Source organism: Crocuta crocuta, unplaced genomic scaffold, assembly GCF_008692635.1.
Source record: "Crocuta crocuta isolate KB4526 unplaced genomic scaffold, BGI_CrCroc_1.0 scaffold62, whole genome shotgun sequence".
Lineage (NCBI taxonomy): Eukaryota > Metazoa > Chordata > Mammalia > Carnivora > Hyaenidae > Crocuta > Crocuta crocuta.
Genome location: NW_027529173.1, coordinates 4,377,964 through 4,397,079, shown reverse-complemented (window position 1 = coordinate 4,397,079; position 19,116 = coordinate 4,377,964). Strand labels below are relative to the sequence as shown.

The window sequence follows — 19,116 nt, the reverse complement described above, 5'->3', positions numbered from 1 at the left end:
TTTTGTGATCCCAAACACAATATTCAACCACAATGTCCTACTGAAAAATGTCTAAAAGACACTGATAGTAACCAATCCTTGAAGGGCAATTAATGTGACAGCTTAAATTTATGATAGACAGCTTTTGTCTTATTTTTCACTTTTACCTTAATCTTACTAAAGGAAATATTTAACATTTATTCATTTACCAGATATTTAGTGAGGACACTAAGTATCAAGCCCTGTTCTAGGCACTGGGAACACAACTGTGAGCCACATCTTCAGTTTACATTCTCGTGGGGAATAAAAACAAAAAAAGATTTTAGAAAAATGAATATATAATGTATGGGGGTAAAGACCAAGTGTTACTTTCACCAAGGTAATGGAGTTCAGCTGGATCCTTCAGTAGACTACAGGAGACCGCTTAAGGAAATTTAGAGTCTTTTTAAATTTTTTTTAATGTTTTATTTATTTCTGAGACAGAGAGTAAGCAGGGGAGGATCAGAGAGAGAGGGAGACACAGAATCCGAAGCAGGCTCCAGGCTCTAGGCTGTCAGCACAGAGCTTGACGCAGGGCTCGAACCCACAAACGGTGAGATCATGACCTGAGCTTTCTTTCTTTCTATTTTTTGCTTCTCTGTTCTCATTTTTTTTTTTATCATGAATTAGCTCGGATAAAAATATAGCAAATATATACCGGCAAGATGGCTGAAACTTCAATTGCAAGGAGACACTCATTTTAGAGCTGCCATCTCATCCAAACTGGTAGTTTTACCTGGAGTTATAAAGCTAATGCAGGTAATTATCTTTTAATTACATATTCCAACCTTTTATTTCCCTTCTATTTCCCTTAATTTTCCATCCTTTAATTATGTTACCTGTTTTGTTTTGACAAAAGACTTCAAGGCTTCAGCTGAATGATTGCCCAACTGGCACAATTTAGCTCTGATAGTAAATTTTCTCAGTGCAGGTTTCAGATCTGACTCACCACTTCCGCACCAGAACTTCTCATGTGCCTGCCAATACAGCAGGTGTATTTGTGTTTGGTGAACAAATTAACCCACAAAAATGAATCTCCAGTACAAGTTATGACCAAAGCTTAATGAAAATTATCCTAACAGCTTCTCCCTCCTTTCAAGAAGTGACCAGAATTGATTAAAAGATTTCTTTTCCCACAAATATTTAAGAATATGTACAAATGACAACTAAACTTCAAGTAAGTAAACTTTTTCAAAATATTTCTGAGAATTTCTGTTTCAGGGGCGCCTGGGTGGCTCATGGGTAAACGTCCGACTTCAGCTCAGGTCATGATCTCATGGCTCTTCAGGAGTTCGAACCTCATATCGGGCTCTGTGCTGACAGTTCAGAGCCTGAAGCCTGCTAAAGATTCTGTGTCTCCCTCCCCACTCATGTTCTTTCTCTCCTTTAAAAATAAGCAAACATTGGGGCACCTGGGTGGCTCAGTCAGTTGAACTTCTGACTTCAGCACAGGTCATGATCTCACAGTTTGTGGGTTCGAGCCCCGCGTTGGGCTCTGTGCTGACAGTTCGGAGCCTGGAGCTGCTTCAGATTCTGTGTCTCCCTCTCTCTCTGACCCTCCCCTGCTCACGCAGTCTCTCTCTCTCAGAAATAAATTTAAAAAAAAATTTTTTTAAATAAGCAAACATTAAAAACATAAAAAAATAAAAAAATAATTTGTTTCAAAAATTCTTAATCAGTTTACCAACTGCAAGCTAAACTAACCTCATTACTAGTTTGCAAGACATGCTCTTAGTCTACATTTTTTTTTTCCTTTCACTTCTAATCTATTCCTTGACTCCCATGTAACTACACCAATGGCCAGGGGGCACCCTCTTTCTCAGTAGATCCATTCATCTACCCACTGAGCAGCTAGTGAGCCATAGCCTGAATGGACGGACCCTAGGACTGGAATTCATAGAGAAAACACCTGGTGTATTAACCACTAATATTTGTATAATGATTGGCAATTTACAAAGAGTTATATTCTCTGTACTCTCATTTTATCTGATCTTCACAACAATGTGAGAGCAGCTAGAAAGTTGCTATTATCCAATTTTATAAATAAGGAAACTAAGACTCAAAAATTTCAAACAACTTCCCCAATTTCACATCATAAATAAGTGAAGTTGGAACTCATATTAAGGTTATTTGTATGTTGTCTCACTTCTGTGATAAGTGTTAATTTGTTGACCGACGTGAGGATGCATTAACGGGAGTCCAGCCTATTTAGTCACTCAATATTAAAGAGGTTAAAATAGTTTAAAAGCTGTCCACTTGATTTAATTCAAAGTTCCCTCTCCTCTCAGATATTTAAAGTGCTGTAGTAACAGGAAACCTGGGTGGCTCAGTCAGTTAAGTGTCCCCCGGCTCCAGTCATAACCTCACAGTGATCAAGCTCCATGTAGGACTCCACTCAGAGCAGGAACCTGCTTGGGATTCTCTCTCCCTCTCTCTCTGCTCCTCCCCTGCTCGCAGCTTCCTTCCTCTCTTTCTCTCTCTCTCATTCTCTCTCTCAAAACAAATAAACATTTTAAAAAATAATAATAAAGTATTGTAATATGAAAATTAAATCTGAGAAATAGAAGCCAATTTTAGATTACCATCAATAGAGAGAGCACTTAATGGTCTGTGAAACCACAAAATTTCAAAACACACTTAAAAAGTCACTCAGGGAATGTCATAAAGTCACTTAGTTTCGCCACCAAATGGCTAGCTAGTGAGTGACCAGCACTGAACACTCTTCCCCATGATAGAACCTATTTTCTCCCTCTTCCAAAAGTTGATGCTCTCTCCTTTTCCATTATAATTCAGCTAACAGAGCTTGATTCCACCTGAAGCAAAGATCCTCTCATACCCTTTTTCTTCTCCCTTTAAGAGATTTCTCTTCATTCCACAGCTAGAAATGAAACAAAACATAAGTAGGCATGAGTACATTTAACATAACTAGTTTAATACATAAAGCACCCTATATAATCTGCAAAAGGCTACATATATACTGGTAGTTAATATATGAACAGATGAAAAGCCAATACATTTTATAGGGGCCATATGACATACAACCAATACCTGTAATCTTTAAAAGTACAAACATTTCTACTTATTTCTCAGTTCTCCCAAATTTAATTCCATATTTCCTCAAATAAAGTAATTTTATAAATGTGTAGCAATTACTGTATTACTTTAATCATAAACATACCATAGACTAGTTAAGAAAATATTTTTTATCAATGTCTATGGAAAACTGGTCAACAAACTTTGGAAAAATCCATCCAAACAAGAGTCAGATGCACTGATATCTCCCCATCGAGGACCTCCAAGGATAGTCATGAAAATCTAAAGCCGCTATTTTAGTATTTCTAAATACCAAATGAAAGGTATATTTAATATAAACTTATAGGGCTTAACTAAAATGTCACATAGATTTCCTTTTGCCTGCAATTCTATCAACTAGGTAGCTACTAATCAGGAGTGATGAACAAGAGTCTTAGTTGTACTGGATTAATAAAGCATAATGAAAGTTATTATGAATGTGATTTATTTATAAGCTCTGATAATCTAGAACCAAAAGGGAAAAAATAAAACAAAGGCCTTTTAAATTTCATTGGGGGTGGGGGGAACCAGGGTTGCTCAGGCAGTTAAGTGCCTGACTTTAGCTCAGGTCATGATCTCCTGGCTGATGAGTTCAAGCCCATGTCGGCTCTATGCTGACAGCTTGGAGCCTGGAGCTTGCTTCAGATTCTTTCTCTCTCTTTCTCTCTCTCTCTGCCCCTCCAGCGCTCACTCACACACACTCTTTCTCAAGAACAAACATTAACATTTAAAACAAAATTTTTTTAAAGATTTTATTTTTAGGTAATCTCTACATCCAACATGGGGCTCAAACTTACAACACAGAGATCAAGAGTCACACACTCTACTCTACTGAGCCAACCAGGCGCCCCACCCCTTTAAAATTCTTGAGAAATGACTGTCAATATTCAATTTGGCTTATTAAAACATGGTAAACAATACTGTATATACAGTTTTAAGCCAGTCTCATTCTAGACAGATTATAAAATCTCCTTCTTACTTCTTAACTTCCTTTAAATGCCAATGGAGCTATGGTTCTTGTTCTGGTTAGAAGCCTTTACCCAAGCAGTTACTAATCATTTTAAAAATTGCTCATGTTGTTTAAAGATTAACCCATCCCAAGAATATTTCTCTTAACAAAATCAAGTCATAATTTTTTACTAAACATTTATGACGGGCAAGAGTGTGTTTGTGTGTGTGTGTGTGTGTGTGTCTTTAAAAAGAGCCCTCAAAGTCCAAAGACCTTTCCTTGCTGTACAGCCAATCACATCCCAGGATTTCCCATATAAGAAACTCTCTAAGTCTCTGCTAAGTCAGAGTTCTCCAAAGAAACAGAACCAATAGGAGATATAGATATTTTTTAAAGGAGATTATGAGGAATTGGTTCAAATGATGACAGGGCCTGAGAAGGCTCACAATCTGTCATGTGCAAGCTGGAGATCTGGGAAAACTAGTGGTAATTCAGTCCAAAGGCCTAAGAACCAGAGAGCTGATCATTTAAATCCCAGCCCACGAGGAAAAGATGAGATGTGATGCCCCCGCTCAAACAGTAAAGGCGAGGGAGGCAAATTCCTATGCCAGCCCTCAAAGGATTAGACGGTTTAGATAGTGAGCATCCACAATGGGAGCAATCTACTTTAAAGAGACCACTGAATCAAATGCTAATCTCATCCTCATCCAGGTACACCCTAACAGACACACCCAGGAATAATGTTTAATCTGGGCACTCCAGTGGCCTATCAAACTGACAAATAAAATTACCCATCACATGGTTACACAACGTTGCCATATAATGCAAATTCTACCACCTTCTTTGAAAGCAAATCACCTATCAAAAGCTATGAGAAATCCTGAAAGAACAAAGCAATTAACTTCCTTTGTTCAAACATCTTCAAAATGTATTTGAAACACAAAATTTTATTCCATTAACAACTATTAACCTGGAACTTTTAAAAGTACTACAGAGTACACCTTTTCCCATCTGTATCTTATTTGTTAACCACAAAATCAATGATTTATATTAATATGTAAAAACCAATAAATCTGGGTGGCAGTGAATTAATACAAACATAAACCTTTTTTATTTAACATTTACTAATGCCTTACATTTGAGCACAGCTCAAGCTATTAAGTTTAAACAGGTACAACTTTTTACTCTGTATTTTTAGAAGCACAAGACAAATGTCAACAGCCTGACTGATCATTACTGGGTTTTAGGCAAAACTTTGAATGTACCATAGCTCTGGTTCAAATTCAACATATTTTCCTACATCTACTATAGCTTTCGTTCTCTGTTAATAATAAATGCTCAGGATAATAACCTTAATAGCTTTTGAAAAAAAGTTTTAAAAGGTGTTTAATGAAAATTCACTGATAAATATTTCATTATATTCTAATGGTATGAAAACTCAGATTAATTTTCACAAATCCTTAAGTAAACATCCCATACCCTAATTATGATATATGGAAACTTACACTTATTTTTAAAAGAGAAGGGTTGAGGATGAGCGGGTATGAAATAGTTTTCAAGTATACCGTGACCAATAAGAGCAAAATTAAGAAAAACAAGTCCCAATGGGCAAAGACAGTAGAAGGGGAAAAATTTTAACTAAACATTTAAAACAAACAAACCTGTCATCTCTATATGGAAAACGCAAAAGACGCACAGGTATGTCTCGCAAGTGTTCTAAATATTTCAATTGAGTGAAAATAATACAAATTGAAGTCAAAAGGTTTAAATCAGAAACTATGCTAACTCCTCTTTAAAAAAAAGTCGGGGGGAGGGGGCAGGAAGACCTACTGGGGCTCTACTTTCAAATCACACCAATCTATCATATCGCAGGTTTCAAAGTTCAATGTACATATTGAGTAATTTTTCCTTGTAGCTTAGTATGGCCCTTAATTGATCACATGAATGTTTTCTCATTTCTGAAAAGGTTTCAAAGATCTATTTTGACAAAATGTAAAACCGAAAAGTTTCAAATGAATGTTTATCACTACTATTATGTATCTATATACTTGGCATCCCCACTCTGGTTCAAAAACAAACAAAAACCAAAAACACTAAATCTAAAAATAGTATACTGATGATTATCAACTACAAAAGAACATCAATGGCGCATTCCAGACTGAGCCACAAAAACAGCACACAATTTGGAATAGGAGGACCTAAGTGCTCTACCATTTGTTATATAATTTTAAGCAAACTATTTTAACTCAGTCTCCGTCTTCTCACCTGGCTAATGAGAATAGTGTCTCCTACCTCAATGCTGAGATGTAGAAGAACCAAGCAGATACTACCACTCACCACTTTCTAAGCACAATATACACTTGCTGAACAAGAGAATCTTCTGTGACACAGCTCGTAATTATGTATTTTGATATCTAACATGAATTAAATCACGTCCCCTAATACCTCCTGACCTGGGTTAAAACTAAGAGCAACAGTAAAATGTAATCCTACACTCCTAAGTTTTTAGTAACCAATATGCAGTACAATTTTATATCTAATATATTTCAAAATAAGACTATTTCTGAGCCTTAAGAAAAGCTAAAGTAAAGCAAAAAGTCTTTCTTAAGTAATGATAATTCTCCGTTTACTTACTGACAATATTCAGACAAGAAATATGTATTATAGAATCTATCAAGAGAGCTGAAAATTACTTGCAACTAATAACTTTGACCTTGGACAAGTCTCTGGGCTTCAGTTTTCTAATATAAAATGAGTACTGAAAACCAAAGATAAAATCCAAGTGGCATTTAATCTGGGCCTTCCTATGGAGAGGCAATCCCATGTAGTAGTTAACAGAAAGGACTCAGCAGATACTGCCAATGGTACACACAGAAACCGCTAGAGTACATCTTTTTTTTAAATAATTAAAAAAAAAAATTTTAACGTTTATTTATTTTTGAACTAGTGACTGAGCACGAGTGGAGGAAGGACAGAAAGAGAGGGAGACACAGAACCTGAAGCAGGCTTCAGGCTCCAAGCTGTCAGCACAGAGCCCAAAGCTGGGCTCAAACCCAAGAACGGTGAAATAATGACCTGACACAGTTGGACACAACCAACTGAGCACCCAGGTGCCCCGGCACTACAGTACTTCTTACTAGCATCAATGATTTACTGCTTAAAATATTTCACTGAAACACAAAATCATTTTTCAGTAAAGAAACTTAGAAGGCACAGTCCTTCCTCATCAAGACACTAGCATTTTACTAGCAGACAGTGAGCTCATGTGACATCATTACAACTCTTTACAACAAGCTAACCTAAGCCAAGTGTCATCAAAAGATCATGTCATAAAATATCGTACATTAGAGACACCACTGAATCCTTGTTAGAAGGCTAATTATTCTCACTAAAATATCACAGTGAAGGTAAAAATAGAACTGCTACTTGGGTCTCTCTTTTTTTTCCTTTAAACCTAATACTGCTAATGATAACAGAAACTTACACCATCATCTCCGGGAATAAAACAAACTCCAGGATGAAAAATAATGTGGAATTTAAAAATATAAAGTGAACTACAAACTGTCAGAAATAAGTAGTTCATTAATTAAAACCAACCAGTAAAATATTTACCAGATAAATCATATTCCAGGCTCTGTGCATACATTAAGTGCAAATACCAAGTGTGAACTTCCTCAGAGTTAATCAAATTGGAAAGGCAAGTAAATCCTTTTTCATCACATTTTCACGCCACAAAAGCCACTCATCTACAAGCGTTTTTATTTCCTTTTGGCGCAGGGAGGAAGGAATACTGCTCATTAAAACTGTTTCCTATCCTTAGTTCAGCCCACAAAGATGCCCAAACTAGTCCCTGACAGCTGACCTCAGAACCTTCACAGGACTTCAAGCCAGCAGCTTCTAAGGTATTTCCTCAAATCCACAAGCTGCACAATTTACCTTCAATGACGCCCACACCACCACATAGCACTACATCTGTTTTAACTGGGGTCAAGTATCTGATGAGACCAATTTAATTCCTCCCCTTAAAGTATTGCTAGTAAAGAACTCTACTTCTCAAAAAGTCTGCTGTTTGCAATGGGCATCAAGCACTAGAAAAGGGAAACTGATTGGCTAGTCATACTTGCCCTACTTCCATTTCAGGTCCTAGTGGGAAAAAAAAAAAAAAAAACCCAACAACTGTTCCACAGAGACTATCAAGGGAGCCTTTAAGCAAATCAAGAGTGTAGATGCTAAACTGAACTTTCTGAGTCCTACGGTTTAAAAAGGTGACAAGGGGTGGGGATTAGAGGGGGAGGTGATATAAACTGGGCTATCCAAGTGTAGCTTGAGAAAAAAGGTCCACTTCAAGAAGTAGTCAAAGTAGGGGGTGGGAAAAAGAGGTCCGGCCGAGTGACAAACCCAGGATGCTGACCGAGCTTGGGGGTGGAGGGCCCTGGAGGCCAGGGACCGGAGAAGGGAGATCTCGGGCAAACCGTAGGGGAAAAGCAGCACCAACGCAGAGAGACCGACGCTGCCACAGAGCACCGTGTAAGGGGACACCACGAAAGAAGCGATGAGTTAGGAGGTATCGACAGCAGGAGGGTGACCAGTGCCACGGGCGACGGGCAAGTGGCAACTACGAAAGAAGAGGCACAGCAGCCGGAGGTGGTGGGACTCTGTTGAGTCAGCACAGCTCCTATTCAGGGGGCACTTGTGGGATCCCCGTTGCTCTTCGGGCCCCGGGGCCCGCTACGGAGGATCGGGACCGCGGTCGGGAGAAATGATGTCCTCGGAAGAGCTGGCGCCGGCCCCTTCCCCATTTCACAGGTAAACACTGGCCGCCGTCGCCGCTTACCTCTGTTAACATTATTACACCCCGGGGAAGTGAGCTCCTCCCTAGCCTCGCCGCATGGCAACAGCCGTAGCAGCAGCGAAAACTGCTCGAGCCGCCGCCAACGGCCGAAACAGCTCCTTCAGTCCTCTCCCGGGCGGCGGCTTTACTCGGCTTCGCTGGCTTCCCCCCGGCCCGGCTGCTCGCGACGGACGCGCCGCCATCTTGGAAGAGCGACGTCCGCGTCTCTCTGCGACGTGCGCTCCCATTGGTGGGTGCAGGAGCCGCCGGCGACTCGTGACCGTCTCCATGGCGCCGGCGCGTGGGGAAGTGGAGGCGGGCGCCTCGCGGCCCACTCGGCCACGGCGGTGAGGCCTCCAAAGCTGGGTTCCCAGGGCAACTTGGGATTGCCGGGAGTGGAGACGGGGCGCAGCGTGGGGCCGGGCCGGGACCCGGCGCGCCAGCCCGCCGGATTCGGTCGTCCTCCGCCGCTCGCCGCCGTAGGCCGGCCCTAGGCTGGAGCGAGACCGGCAGATGCCGAACCTTCGACTGATGGCGCTGCGGACCTCGCGCATCTCGGGAACCAGGAGGCAGATGTCCTGTAGACAGACTTCCCTCTCGCATTTCCTTGCACAGCGGCGACCGAAGAGCACGCGGAGGTTCGGTTGCCTCTATGGTGTGGGGTTAAATATGATCTGAAACTGCCCCTCACGCAGTCCCTCTCTTCCTGAACTTTGACAGAAACTTTCCTTTGTTCTTAACCAATCGTCAGCGAGCCCTCTTTTGGGGTGTGCGACAGGTTGTAGAATTGATACAGGCGTATCAGCTTTACCCACGATCCTAGCAGTTGGGACGGTCGCTGATCAAGTGATTGGCCAGCACCTAAATCATTATGAGAGCTTAGTTTTGCTTTTTCTAAGAGACTCTTAAAAAAAAAAATTAAAGCCACCTTTGCTTTTTAGCTGTCATCTTTACAGCTCTACTGGCTTCTTGATACAATGTGTGTATCACTGTGAGCAGATTACAGTGTCATTGTAAATAATGCCAAGTTAAAATGAGACTAAACTCTGGCACTCAGTGTGCATTCTCAGAAGCCCCTGAGACTGACACAATTCTGAATCTACCACTAGATAAAGTTACAATATGTGGAGTTAGAGGCAGTCCCTTCTACCCGAATTTTAACGAAAGTAGTTTACCAGTTTACCTTGAACCTGCTGTCAAAGTGTATTGTTCTGTTGTGTGTTAGAAACTAGTTTACAAGGAAATTGAACATTTTCAGATTTGATATGCAGAACCCTTCCATCTCTCTCTCTCTCTCTCTCTTTTTTTTTTTTTTTTAACAAGGGATGCAAAAGTATTTGGGAAAAGTAACGCCAGTAGTTCATTCCCCTGTTCTGGAATCCCCTTCCCCAATAGCGACTCGTTTCCTTAACAACGGTACTATTCTATAAAATGAAATTTGCTTACTGCTATTATAGTCTAAAAATACTAAGTGAAGACATTACAAACTTGTGTTATCTCTATTCTATTGCGTCCTCACCAAGGAAACAAAACCGCTTATTTAGGTAGCCAGGCACATATTCAAGAAGAATCCTCATTTTGCCGAATTCAACTAAATTTGCCTCAACTAAATTGAGGCAAAGTAGTTTTTGTTTTTATTTACATCTGATATATAATTTCCGTATTACTGGGCCAGCAGAATTCTGACCTCTGCAACACAATAAAGTGTGTTACTAGTATGACAGATTAAGCGATGACTAGGAAGTAAGATTGGAAAATACTATCTGGACTAAGATATTAAGGGCAACTAAAAGATACTAGAGATAAGGAAGCTGGAAAAAGATATTCCAATCTGTAAATAAGAAAACAGAGAAGGAGACTCATTAATATTTAAGATACCAACTGGTGAATTACAACTGTTATTTAGGTAGCTAGCCCAAGTATTTAACTTTTTGCACATACTTTCCCATTGCAGAAGCAATACATTTTCACTTATTTTCAAGGTGATAAAGTAAGTATAGACTACTTGAGTTTTATACCAACCCGTAATATGACATGGTCATGCTTTTAACATTTACAAGTTTATCTGTAGACCTAGGAGAAAGCCAAAATCATTAGCTCCCAGTTTGCTCAGCCAGAGCCCTTTCTGTGACCTAAAAAAACCTTATGCTAGCTAGCCTTGCAAGTCTCTCCTCACATCCACCTCTCTGACCTCATTTCTACTAATCACTTTGTCCCAGCTTTCCTGCTCCTATAACAGCAAGTCATGTTCTTGAATTGGGGCCTTTGCACTATTTATCTAGATGGATCTTTCCACCAATTGCTTGCATGGCTAGATCCCTCTCTTCTGTCCCACCTTTGCTCAAATAATCATCTTTTTAAAGAAACCTACTCTGACCATCCCATTTAAAATGTNCGGCATTGCTTCATTTTATAACTCTTACACTTACTGTTTTTCTTATTGTCTGCCTTCCCTCCATTAGGACATAAACTCCACAAGTTCAGGGATTTTTTTGTTTTGTTCATTGATGTTTCCTCAGCACCTAGAATACTAAGAATCTTGCATGGCACATAGTAGACACTTGATAAAAATTTCTTCAATGGATGGGTAAATAATTTCCTAAAAGACCTCAAAAGGAAAAAGCCTAATTAAAATTGATTTCTTTTGGGGCGCCTGGGTGGCTNGCAGAGGAAGGGTAGATATGGGGGGGGGGGAGAGAATCCCAAGCAGGCCCTGCGCTGTCAGCACAGAGCCCAACGTGGGGCTAGATCCCACGAATCATGAGCTCGTGACCTGTGCTGAAATCAAGAGCGGAATGCTTAACAGACTGAGCCACCCAGGTGCCTCTGATGTAAAACAAAATCTCTGGTGTTGAAAAGTTAATTTTTAAAAATTGGCCATTATGTGTTCTTATCTTGTAATTATGGGGAAATAACTTATTGTCACTAGAATGCTAGAGAAAAGTTTATGACATAATTGTGAGCTATGCCTTTTCCTTCACCTAACTCATTGCTAATATTTTTAACAATGGTAATGAGACAAGGGATATAAAGATAAAATATATTTAAAACAAACCTTACATTTATCTTGGGCATGAGTTAAAATTAATTTGCTAGCAAGGGAAGCAAAAACTGATTAAGGTATGCCATTTCAGTGAGTTATGGAAATTGAGCTATATAGTTGGGAAAGAGAATGTTTACAGAATCAGCTAGCTTAAAATAAGCACCTAATTTGGTACAGATTACAGTTGCATTCCATGTAATCTTAAAAACATCGTATCAGTGGTTACAGAGGAAACCTGGGACCAACTGATCTGAGACGTAGGGTCTTTTGGCTATCAATCAGAAATTCAAAACAAAACAATCTGTCTTAAGAAACACATGATAAGGATATTTACGTGGCTGTTATTGCAGAAGATTTGATTCCCCAACAGCAATGTCCAATCTGTCCATTAACACAGGAAAGGATGACAAAAGAGGTAAGAGGCTAAAATCAAGTGTGTGATGCTTTTCAACAGGCCACTACCAATGATTTCTAAACCCCCAAGCAACAATTTGGTATACCTAGTCTATATATCTTTTGGTTTTAAATTTTTTTTTAATGTTTTATTTATTTCTAGGAGAGAGAGAGACAGCGTGAGCAGGGGAGGGTCAGAGAGCAAGGGAATCACAGACTCTGAAACAGTCTCCAGGCTCTGAGCTGGCAGTCAGCACAGAGCCCAACGCAGGGCTTGAACCCACGAACCATGAGATCATGACCTAAGCGAAAGTCGGACACTTAACCAACTAAGCCACCCAGGCGCCCCTATATCTTTTGGTTTTAAAACAGACCAAAAAAGCTCTCCTACATATTCAGGTTGTCACAAATTAACTACAGTTCTTTTTGAAAAACTGGAAAAATGTAGCAACCTTTCAGGCAAATCACACATATCAAACAGTTGTTACATTTTAGTCTTTTGGTTTTTTGAGCCATTTTTTTCACACAAGTTTCTTTGTAATATGATATTGTCAGTGTCAACTACCACCTCTTCTGAACATTACATAGTACTACACATTCATTAACAAGACCCAATATCAAAGCCAGTGAATCGGTATTGAAATAATATACAGCCAGCAGAGAAGACCTGTTGTAAGAACACTCAACAGCAGGATATCCTGATTCTTTGTTAGAGCTTTAGTGACAGTAAGCTATAAGCAGCCGTAAACAGAAATCTCAGGACATTTAAGACTGATCTGAAGTCGAGCTTCAAATAGCCCAGTCTGTGCTTTTTTTTTTTTTTTTTGCATAGTATTTTTTGAGGAAATACTGAGGCAACTCAAGCCTAAGAAAACAAGTAATACGAAGTTGTGCTAACAATAGATGCAGCTATAGCAAAATAATACTGTTCACATTTCAAAAATAAAAGATCACTGGCAACCTCAGTCAATAGTTTTTAAAATAGTTTTTTAAATAGTTTTTAAAATAAAATAGTTTTGTTTTTAACATCACAATTCTCAAACATTTGATTCTCAAATACGAATACTGTTTTTCAGTACCTATTACAGGCCTAAAATGTTGTGGGAGGCATTTTGCATATATTATACTTAACAGTTGAAGACTTTCACAGTAGATCTCCTTACCTTCAAGGCCGTGACAAATTTAGTGAGTTCCTCAAAGTCACCTATCAGGGAAATACACTATCAACATCATTTATCACTGTTAACGTTGACTTCAATCAACTACCTGGCTGAGGTAGTTTTTGTCAGACTTCTCCACTACAAAGTTACTCTTTTTTCCCTCTTTCCATATTGCTCTACTCCTTGGGAAGGAAGTCACTATCAGCAGGCCAAATACTATCAGCAGGGAATTATGCTCCTACGTCAGGGTAGAATATCTACTTAAATGATTTGAAATTATTTTGCATGAGAAATTATTCTCTTCTTCATTTTTCATTGATTCAATCATATGAGTAAGGACTCATAGACCTTTATTTTATACATGGGGTTAAGTCCAGTACTCTTATTTTGTAGACTCACATTATCTATATTTAATGTATACATAGACTTATACATAATGTCTACATATAGTACAGTCTATATTTATTGTATAAATAGTATACATTGTATTAATGTATATTGTATAAATAGTATACATAGTATTAATTACTTAATGTATACATGTATAATGTAGTCTATAATGTATACCTAGATATATACATGTGTGTGTATATATATAGTTATATAATTCTGTATAGTTGTATAATTCTGAATTATATGTGTGTAAATACTGTATCTACAAGTATATCAAATTAATTTAATTTTAAAAATTTAATTTTAAAAGTGAAATTTAATTTAATTTTAAAAATTTAATTTTAAAAATCAAATTTAATTTTAAAAATTTAAATTTGTCAATAATCATGTTCCCTCTTTCTTATATTGTGATTAGCCTTTGGCCTCCTTTTTTCTCCTTCAGCCCAAGGAGGAAATGAGAAAAGGAATCTGTGCTCATAGAACCCAATATGTCCCCATATTAAGGCTTAACTCAGCTAGTTCCATTTTTACAGAGTAAGGGTGAAATCAAAGACTGCTATTCCATTGCTTCCTACTTTAATAGCTTAACAACTAAGGTAAAAAAGTAAGATCATTCTAAAAATTAGTATTGTTTTTAAATGGCAATATATTGTGTTAATTGGTACAAAGTTAATTTGAGCAGCCTTCACCCTTGCATGAACAGTGATCTCTCTGTTTTTAATAAAAATTTTATATTAAACCTATTGTAATAGATGTACACACAATTAAATTGAAGAGATATTAGACATATGCCCTATAATATTGACTGTGGAATATAATGAATATGAGCCTGAGAAGATTGACATTGTAGTCCTGTCTTTACTGTTAAATAAGATTAAACCTTGGAAATGAAAATCCATCATTTGTTGAGCATTGTGTCTTTTTCTGTAAAGCTAGGAGGTTAAACATATAATTAACTTAATACTAATATACTAGTAGACTGTCTACATGGGAGGTGTTATTTGAAGCATTGGACAATATCCTGTGTCTCAAGATCAAATGCTCTTTAAGGTTTTTTTCAAGTTTAAAATTGTGATACTTAATGGCAGCAAGTAAGTTGCAGTTCAGTTTCCTATCGCTTTCCTTCAACAAACATTCATCATTACTGTTTCCAAAAAAACTTGCTACAGAACAGAGGCACACTCTGCGTATGCCTTGTGCGTATGGTAATGAACTCCTTGAATCACCACCTTTCCACCTAAAATAAGACACCTCCTACCTTATAATGGCAACGTGTGTAAATATCCACGAACAGAGAAATCAGCAAACATGTCATGGAAAAGTCCTGGTCTATAAAAAATAAAGCAAACACTCAAATAAAAGGAATATGAAATCAGACTATTACAGACATCTATAGGACATTCACTAATTTGGATGGATAAGATTTTTCTTGTTCACTAAATCAGCAAAATGCAGAGGGCATCACATTTTATTTTTAAAAATAGATGTCCTTTTTGGGTTTTCCTGTTGCTGGGGAAGTGTTCTTTCTGTTGCTAACAGAGCTAAATGTTCTGCTTTGAATGGGAAATATTTGTTTTTATTGGTAGGAGTAGCAGAAGGATGAATGAAGGAATCCATTTAAAAAAAAAAAAAACAAACCTGTTTCTGTAAGTGAGATGTCTGCCTTCTGGGTAAAGGAATATGATTGGTTATTTACCAGAGAATCCTTTAATAGAATCATGAAGTTGGTTTATTTGTTTACACATTATTCACTAAAGCATAAATGGGCTAACTCTCCAAATTGTAACGATCACAGGATTATAGAATTCATATTGAAACATTTATTACCACTGAACTTCCAGTGGCTAGAAGGTACAAAGAAGCCATTTATCATTTTTACATTTTCACCTAATGTAATTTAGCTTCCAAAAAAGGGGTACAGAAAGAAAGAAATGAGATCAGGCTTTCTCTTCAAATCTTAGAATCATAATTAAATGCAAGCCATCTTGCCCTTCATCTTTGTATATTAGTGTTTGCACTGTTTAGGACAGGAAGCTGATGGAGGAAATATCAGAGGCAAGCAAATAATGTACAAAATATTACTTTGCTTAAAACTGCATGAAACTGCCATTCTGGCTATCCTAAACTTGAGAATTACAAAATTGTTTTTAATATAATTGTGATAACACCAAATTGAGTTTTATGTTATCATTATATTGTATTACTCTGTGAAAGACTGTAGATTTCCTAAAGAAGAGCTTTTACTTTGTTTCAATCTGTGCCTCTGATCAATCCATCAAATGTATTCTTGATGGTTATGCTAGAAATTTTGGTTACACTGAAACTCTGTTATGTGAAATTGTAATTAAGTTTCCGTCTTCCAAATTTTATTTTGGTCTTTAGAAGCAAGTTTTTAATCTACGAACCATTAGCTTTTGAGAAAGAGGGAATATTTCATAATATCTCTCTAAATCATTCTGTGCCTGATGATGCTGTATTGACCTGGTCATTTAATTTCCCTCTGTGGATTGAGAAAGATTACAAATCCCGCCTATCTAGGTGGAGTTGTGTAACTAGCTCAGGTCAATGGAATGTCGCGATCCTCCTCTCTCTCCACCTTCCAAGGTGACCTTAGATGCTGGTTGAGGTAATAGAGGGAAGGAACCACATAGGAGAACCCATCTATTAAATCAAAATAGAAAAACCTTTGGAGTTTCATGAGTGACAAGTTCTTTTTTTGTTGTGAGTTGTTGTTACCACATTTAGCAATACATACCCCAAATAAAACACTTTTTAACTCAACTTACTGGGAGTATGAAGTGTCTAACCTGAGAAATCCTCATTCTCTCTTCTGCCACCCAATGCCCAGGATGAGGGAGCTGTTTTAAGTGATAGTACTTAAGTAGAGCCTGAGGAGTTAAACCAGTTTTTAAGGAGAACTGCTTTATCAACTCATGACGTAGTGTTACACATTAAACACACACACACACACACACACACACACACACACACAGTATTTCTGGGAGAGGTGGACAGGCTTACAACTTATTTTATTTTATTTTATTTTATTTTTTTTTATTTTATTTTATTTATTTCTGAGAGAGAGGGAGAGAGACAGCATGAACATGGGAGGGTCAGAGAGAGAGGGAGATACAGAATCTGAAACAGGCTTCAGGCTCTGAGCTAGCTGAAGCAGAGACTACTCGGGGCTTGAACCCACGAACCGTGAGATCATGACCTGAGCCGAAGTCGGACAGTAAACTGACTGAGCCACCCAGGTGCCCCATGACTCTTTCATCTTGTCTACTAAGAAAAGAAAACCAGAAAAGTTAATGGAAGAGGAAAAGAGTGAATAAGAGACCAGCATGAACTAGAATGAAGGACAAGTTGCTCTTAAAGTATTGAGAGCCTCCCCAGAGAATTCCAGTGCCCATTATCCAAGGATGTGACAAAATTGGGAACTGAGGAGGTAGTACAGTCAGGTGTTTGGCACAGGAATTGCATCAAAGAATGACTTTGATTCATTGGAATATGGGGCAAGTTTTGCCTGGGGATGCCTTATGGGCACTTCTCACCCTGATCGGGAGAGTCTCCCACACAGAAAGTTCACTCGGGAACAAGGGAACTAGTGTTATTACACACCTCCTCTGCACTAGGTGCATTGGGTATCTTCTTATCTTTAGACCTCATAGTAAGTATCGTTAGCTCCATTTTTAAAATAAGGAAATTAAGGCTCACATTATTTAATTCACCTCAGAGTTACCTGCTAATAAATAGCAAATCAATTTGACTCTAGACTTTTCTAATTTGAAACATATATTCTTTTTTTCTACCATATTTCCCACACACTCAGCCACAAATCTAAGAGTTAATATGCCCTTTGAATGTCCAATAAAAACTCTCTTTTTACCAAACATTTCCTGCTTGTTGTACTCTAGATCACTTCAAGATCTCTTGAATTAAAGTGTAATTTATCTAACAATAACTTGTTTTTCCAGTTTACCCACTTTCCCTCTCCCTCATATAAGACAAGATAAGGGTATAAACCCTATAGAGTTTTACCTGATTTCTTCTGTTAACCTGTCAAAATCTAATCATAGTTCTACTCTAATGTAAACACAATTTACCTCTCCTGATAGTAAAAGCTAATTTCACATATTTATTGAATTTTTCTCATTGATTGACATGCATAATACACTCAACTAATTTCTATGAGACCACTTGAGGCCTTTTTATCATTGACAGCATATGATCTTTCTGTGTCTGCCTCACGCCTATTGGCCTCTGCCTCATGACAAGTTCACATCGTAACCTAAGGGGATGGTGTCTATGTCTTTCCTTCTGCCTCCCTTCCCAAGTGAAGTACCAGACTTGAGCTGTGTCAGTTCTCTTCTCCTTCACTTTTCACCCTCAGACACCTATGCTTTTCCTTTTTCCTAAACCAAGTGCATCCCCTCTCCTCAACTGTGTTTGACATTGATGAGTCTATCATTAATCAACTCTTTGTCTTCTTAGGCTAATCCCTAGTCCCTAAAGTCCTTGTGACCATGGCCACAGACTGCCTTTGAGCCTCACTGGAACTGAAACGGATGACCTGTGATCTGTAACCACCAAGAAGAACAAACCACAGAGTACAAACTGTGCACTAACTTCAACAGCATGCCTATTTTGCCACAGCACATGGACATTTATGAGAAAGTAAGTCCAGAGTTGATTTGCAAACTCCCATTTCTGATAGTGCAGACACCAAATGTAAGTTTATTTTCAGTTACTTCTGATTTTTACCCTAAGCCCCATATCATCTTTCCCTTATTTATTAGTCTCATTCATTATCCCTTTTCTTTTTAACCAAATCCTTAGAAATATCTTTGGAATACTGCATCTCCTGTAATCATATGTTTTCCTTTGCTTATTTTAAGAAATATACTAAAATCCAAAATGTAGGCTAACTAAAGCTGGTAGGTTTTCACAACACAACGTTTAAAAGTAACAAGTCTGCACTCCACATCAAAGACAAAATAATACTAAATGACACAATTACTATCCAGTTTTCAACTTTTTAAACAGTTACTCTCATTTATCCATGTCATGTATTGATTTAAAGCACATGAGAGTTTTGAGTTGCTAAAAAGCTAATAAGCATACACTTTTGTATTTGGTGCTAAAAATGTAAAAGTAAAGTAAAATATCAAAAGTGTTTCTCACTGATATTTTCCTTTATTCCTATTTTTTGGCCAAATTATATTCTCTGAAAGATGGCACTCTATCTGAGATAAAA

General features: G+C 38.0%; 1 protein-coding gene and 1 long non-coding RNA gene across 5 annotated transcripts in view; one reads left to right on the top strand and one right to left on the bottom strand.

Moving 5' to 3' along the window:
* The window catches only part of SNX13 (sorting nexin 13), a 129,212-nt gene extending 120,144 nt beyond the window's left edge, over nt 1-9,068 (bottom strand). For both annotated transcript variants that reach the window (XR_013333591.1, XM_077757663.1), the window contains exon 1: nt 8,874-9,068. Coding sequence is in view for 1 of the 2 variants with exons in the window: in XM_077757663.1 (XP_077613789.1) it covers nt 8,874-8,885 (12 nt within the window). In the remaining variant the exon portion in view is untranslated. The remainder of the gene's footprint in view (nt 1-8,873) is intronic.
* LOC144226298 (uncharacterized) overlaps nt 8,677-19,116 on the top strand; it is a 102,342-nt gene continuing 91,902 nt past the window's right edge. For 2 of the 3 annotated variants that reach the window (XR_013333593.1, XR_013333592.1), the window contains exons 1-2: nt 9,181-9,508; nt 18,354-18,536. This is a non-coding gene — a long non-coding RNA (uncharacterized LOC144226298). Of the gene's footprint in view, nt 8,846-9,180; nt 9,509-18,353; nt 18,537-19,116 lie in introns of those variants that run through there. The other variant, XR_013333596.1, reaches the window with a different exon arrangement.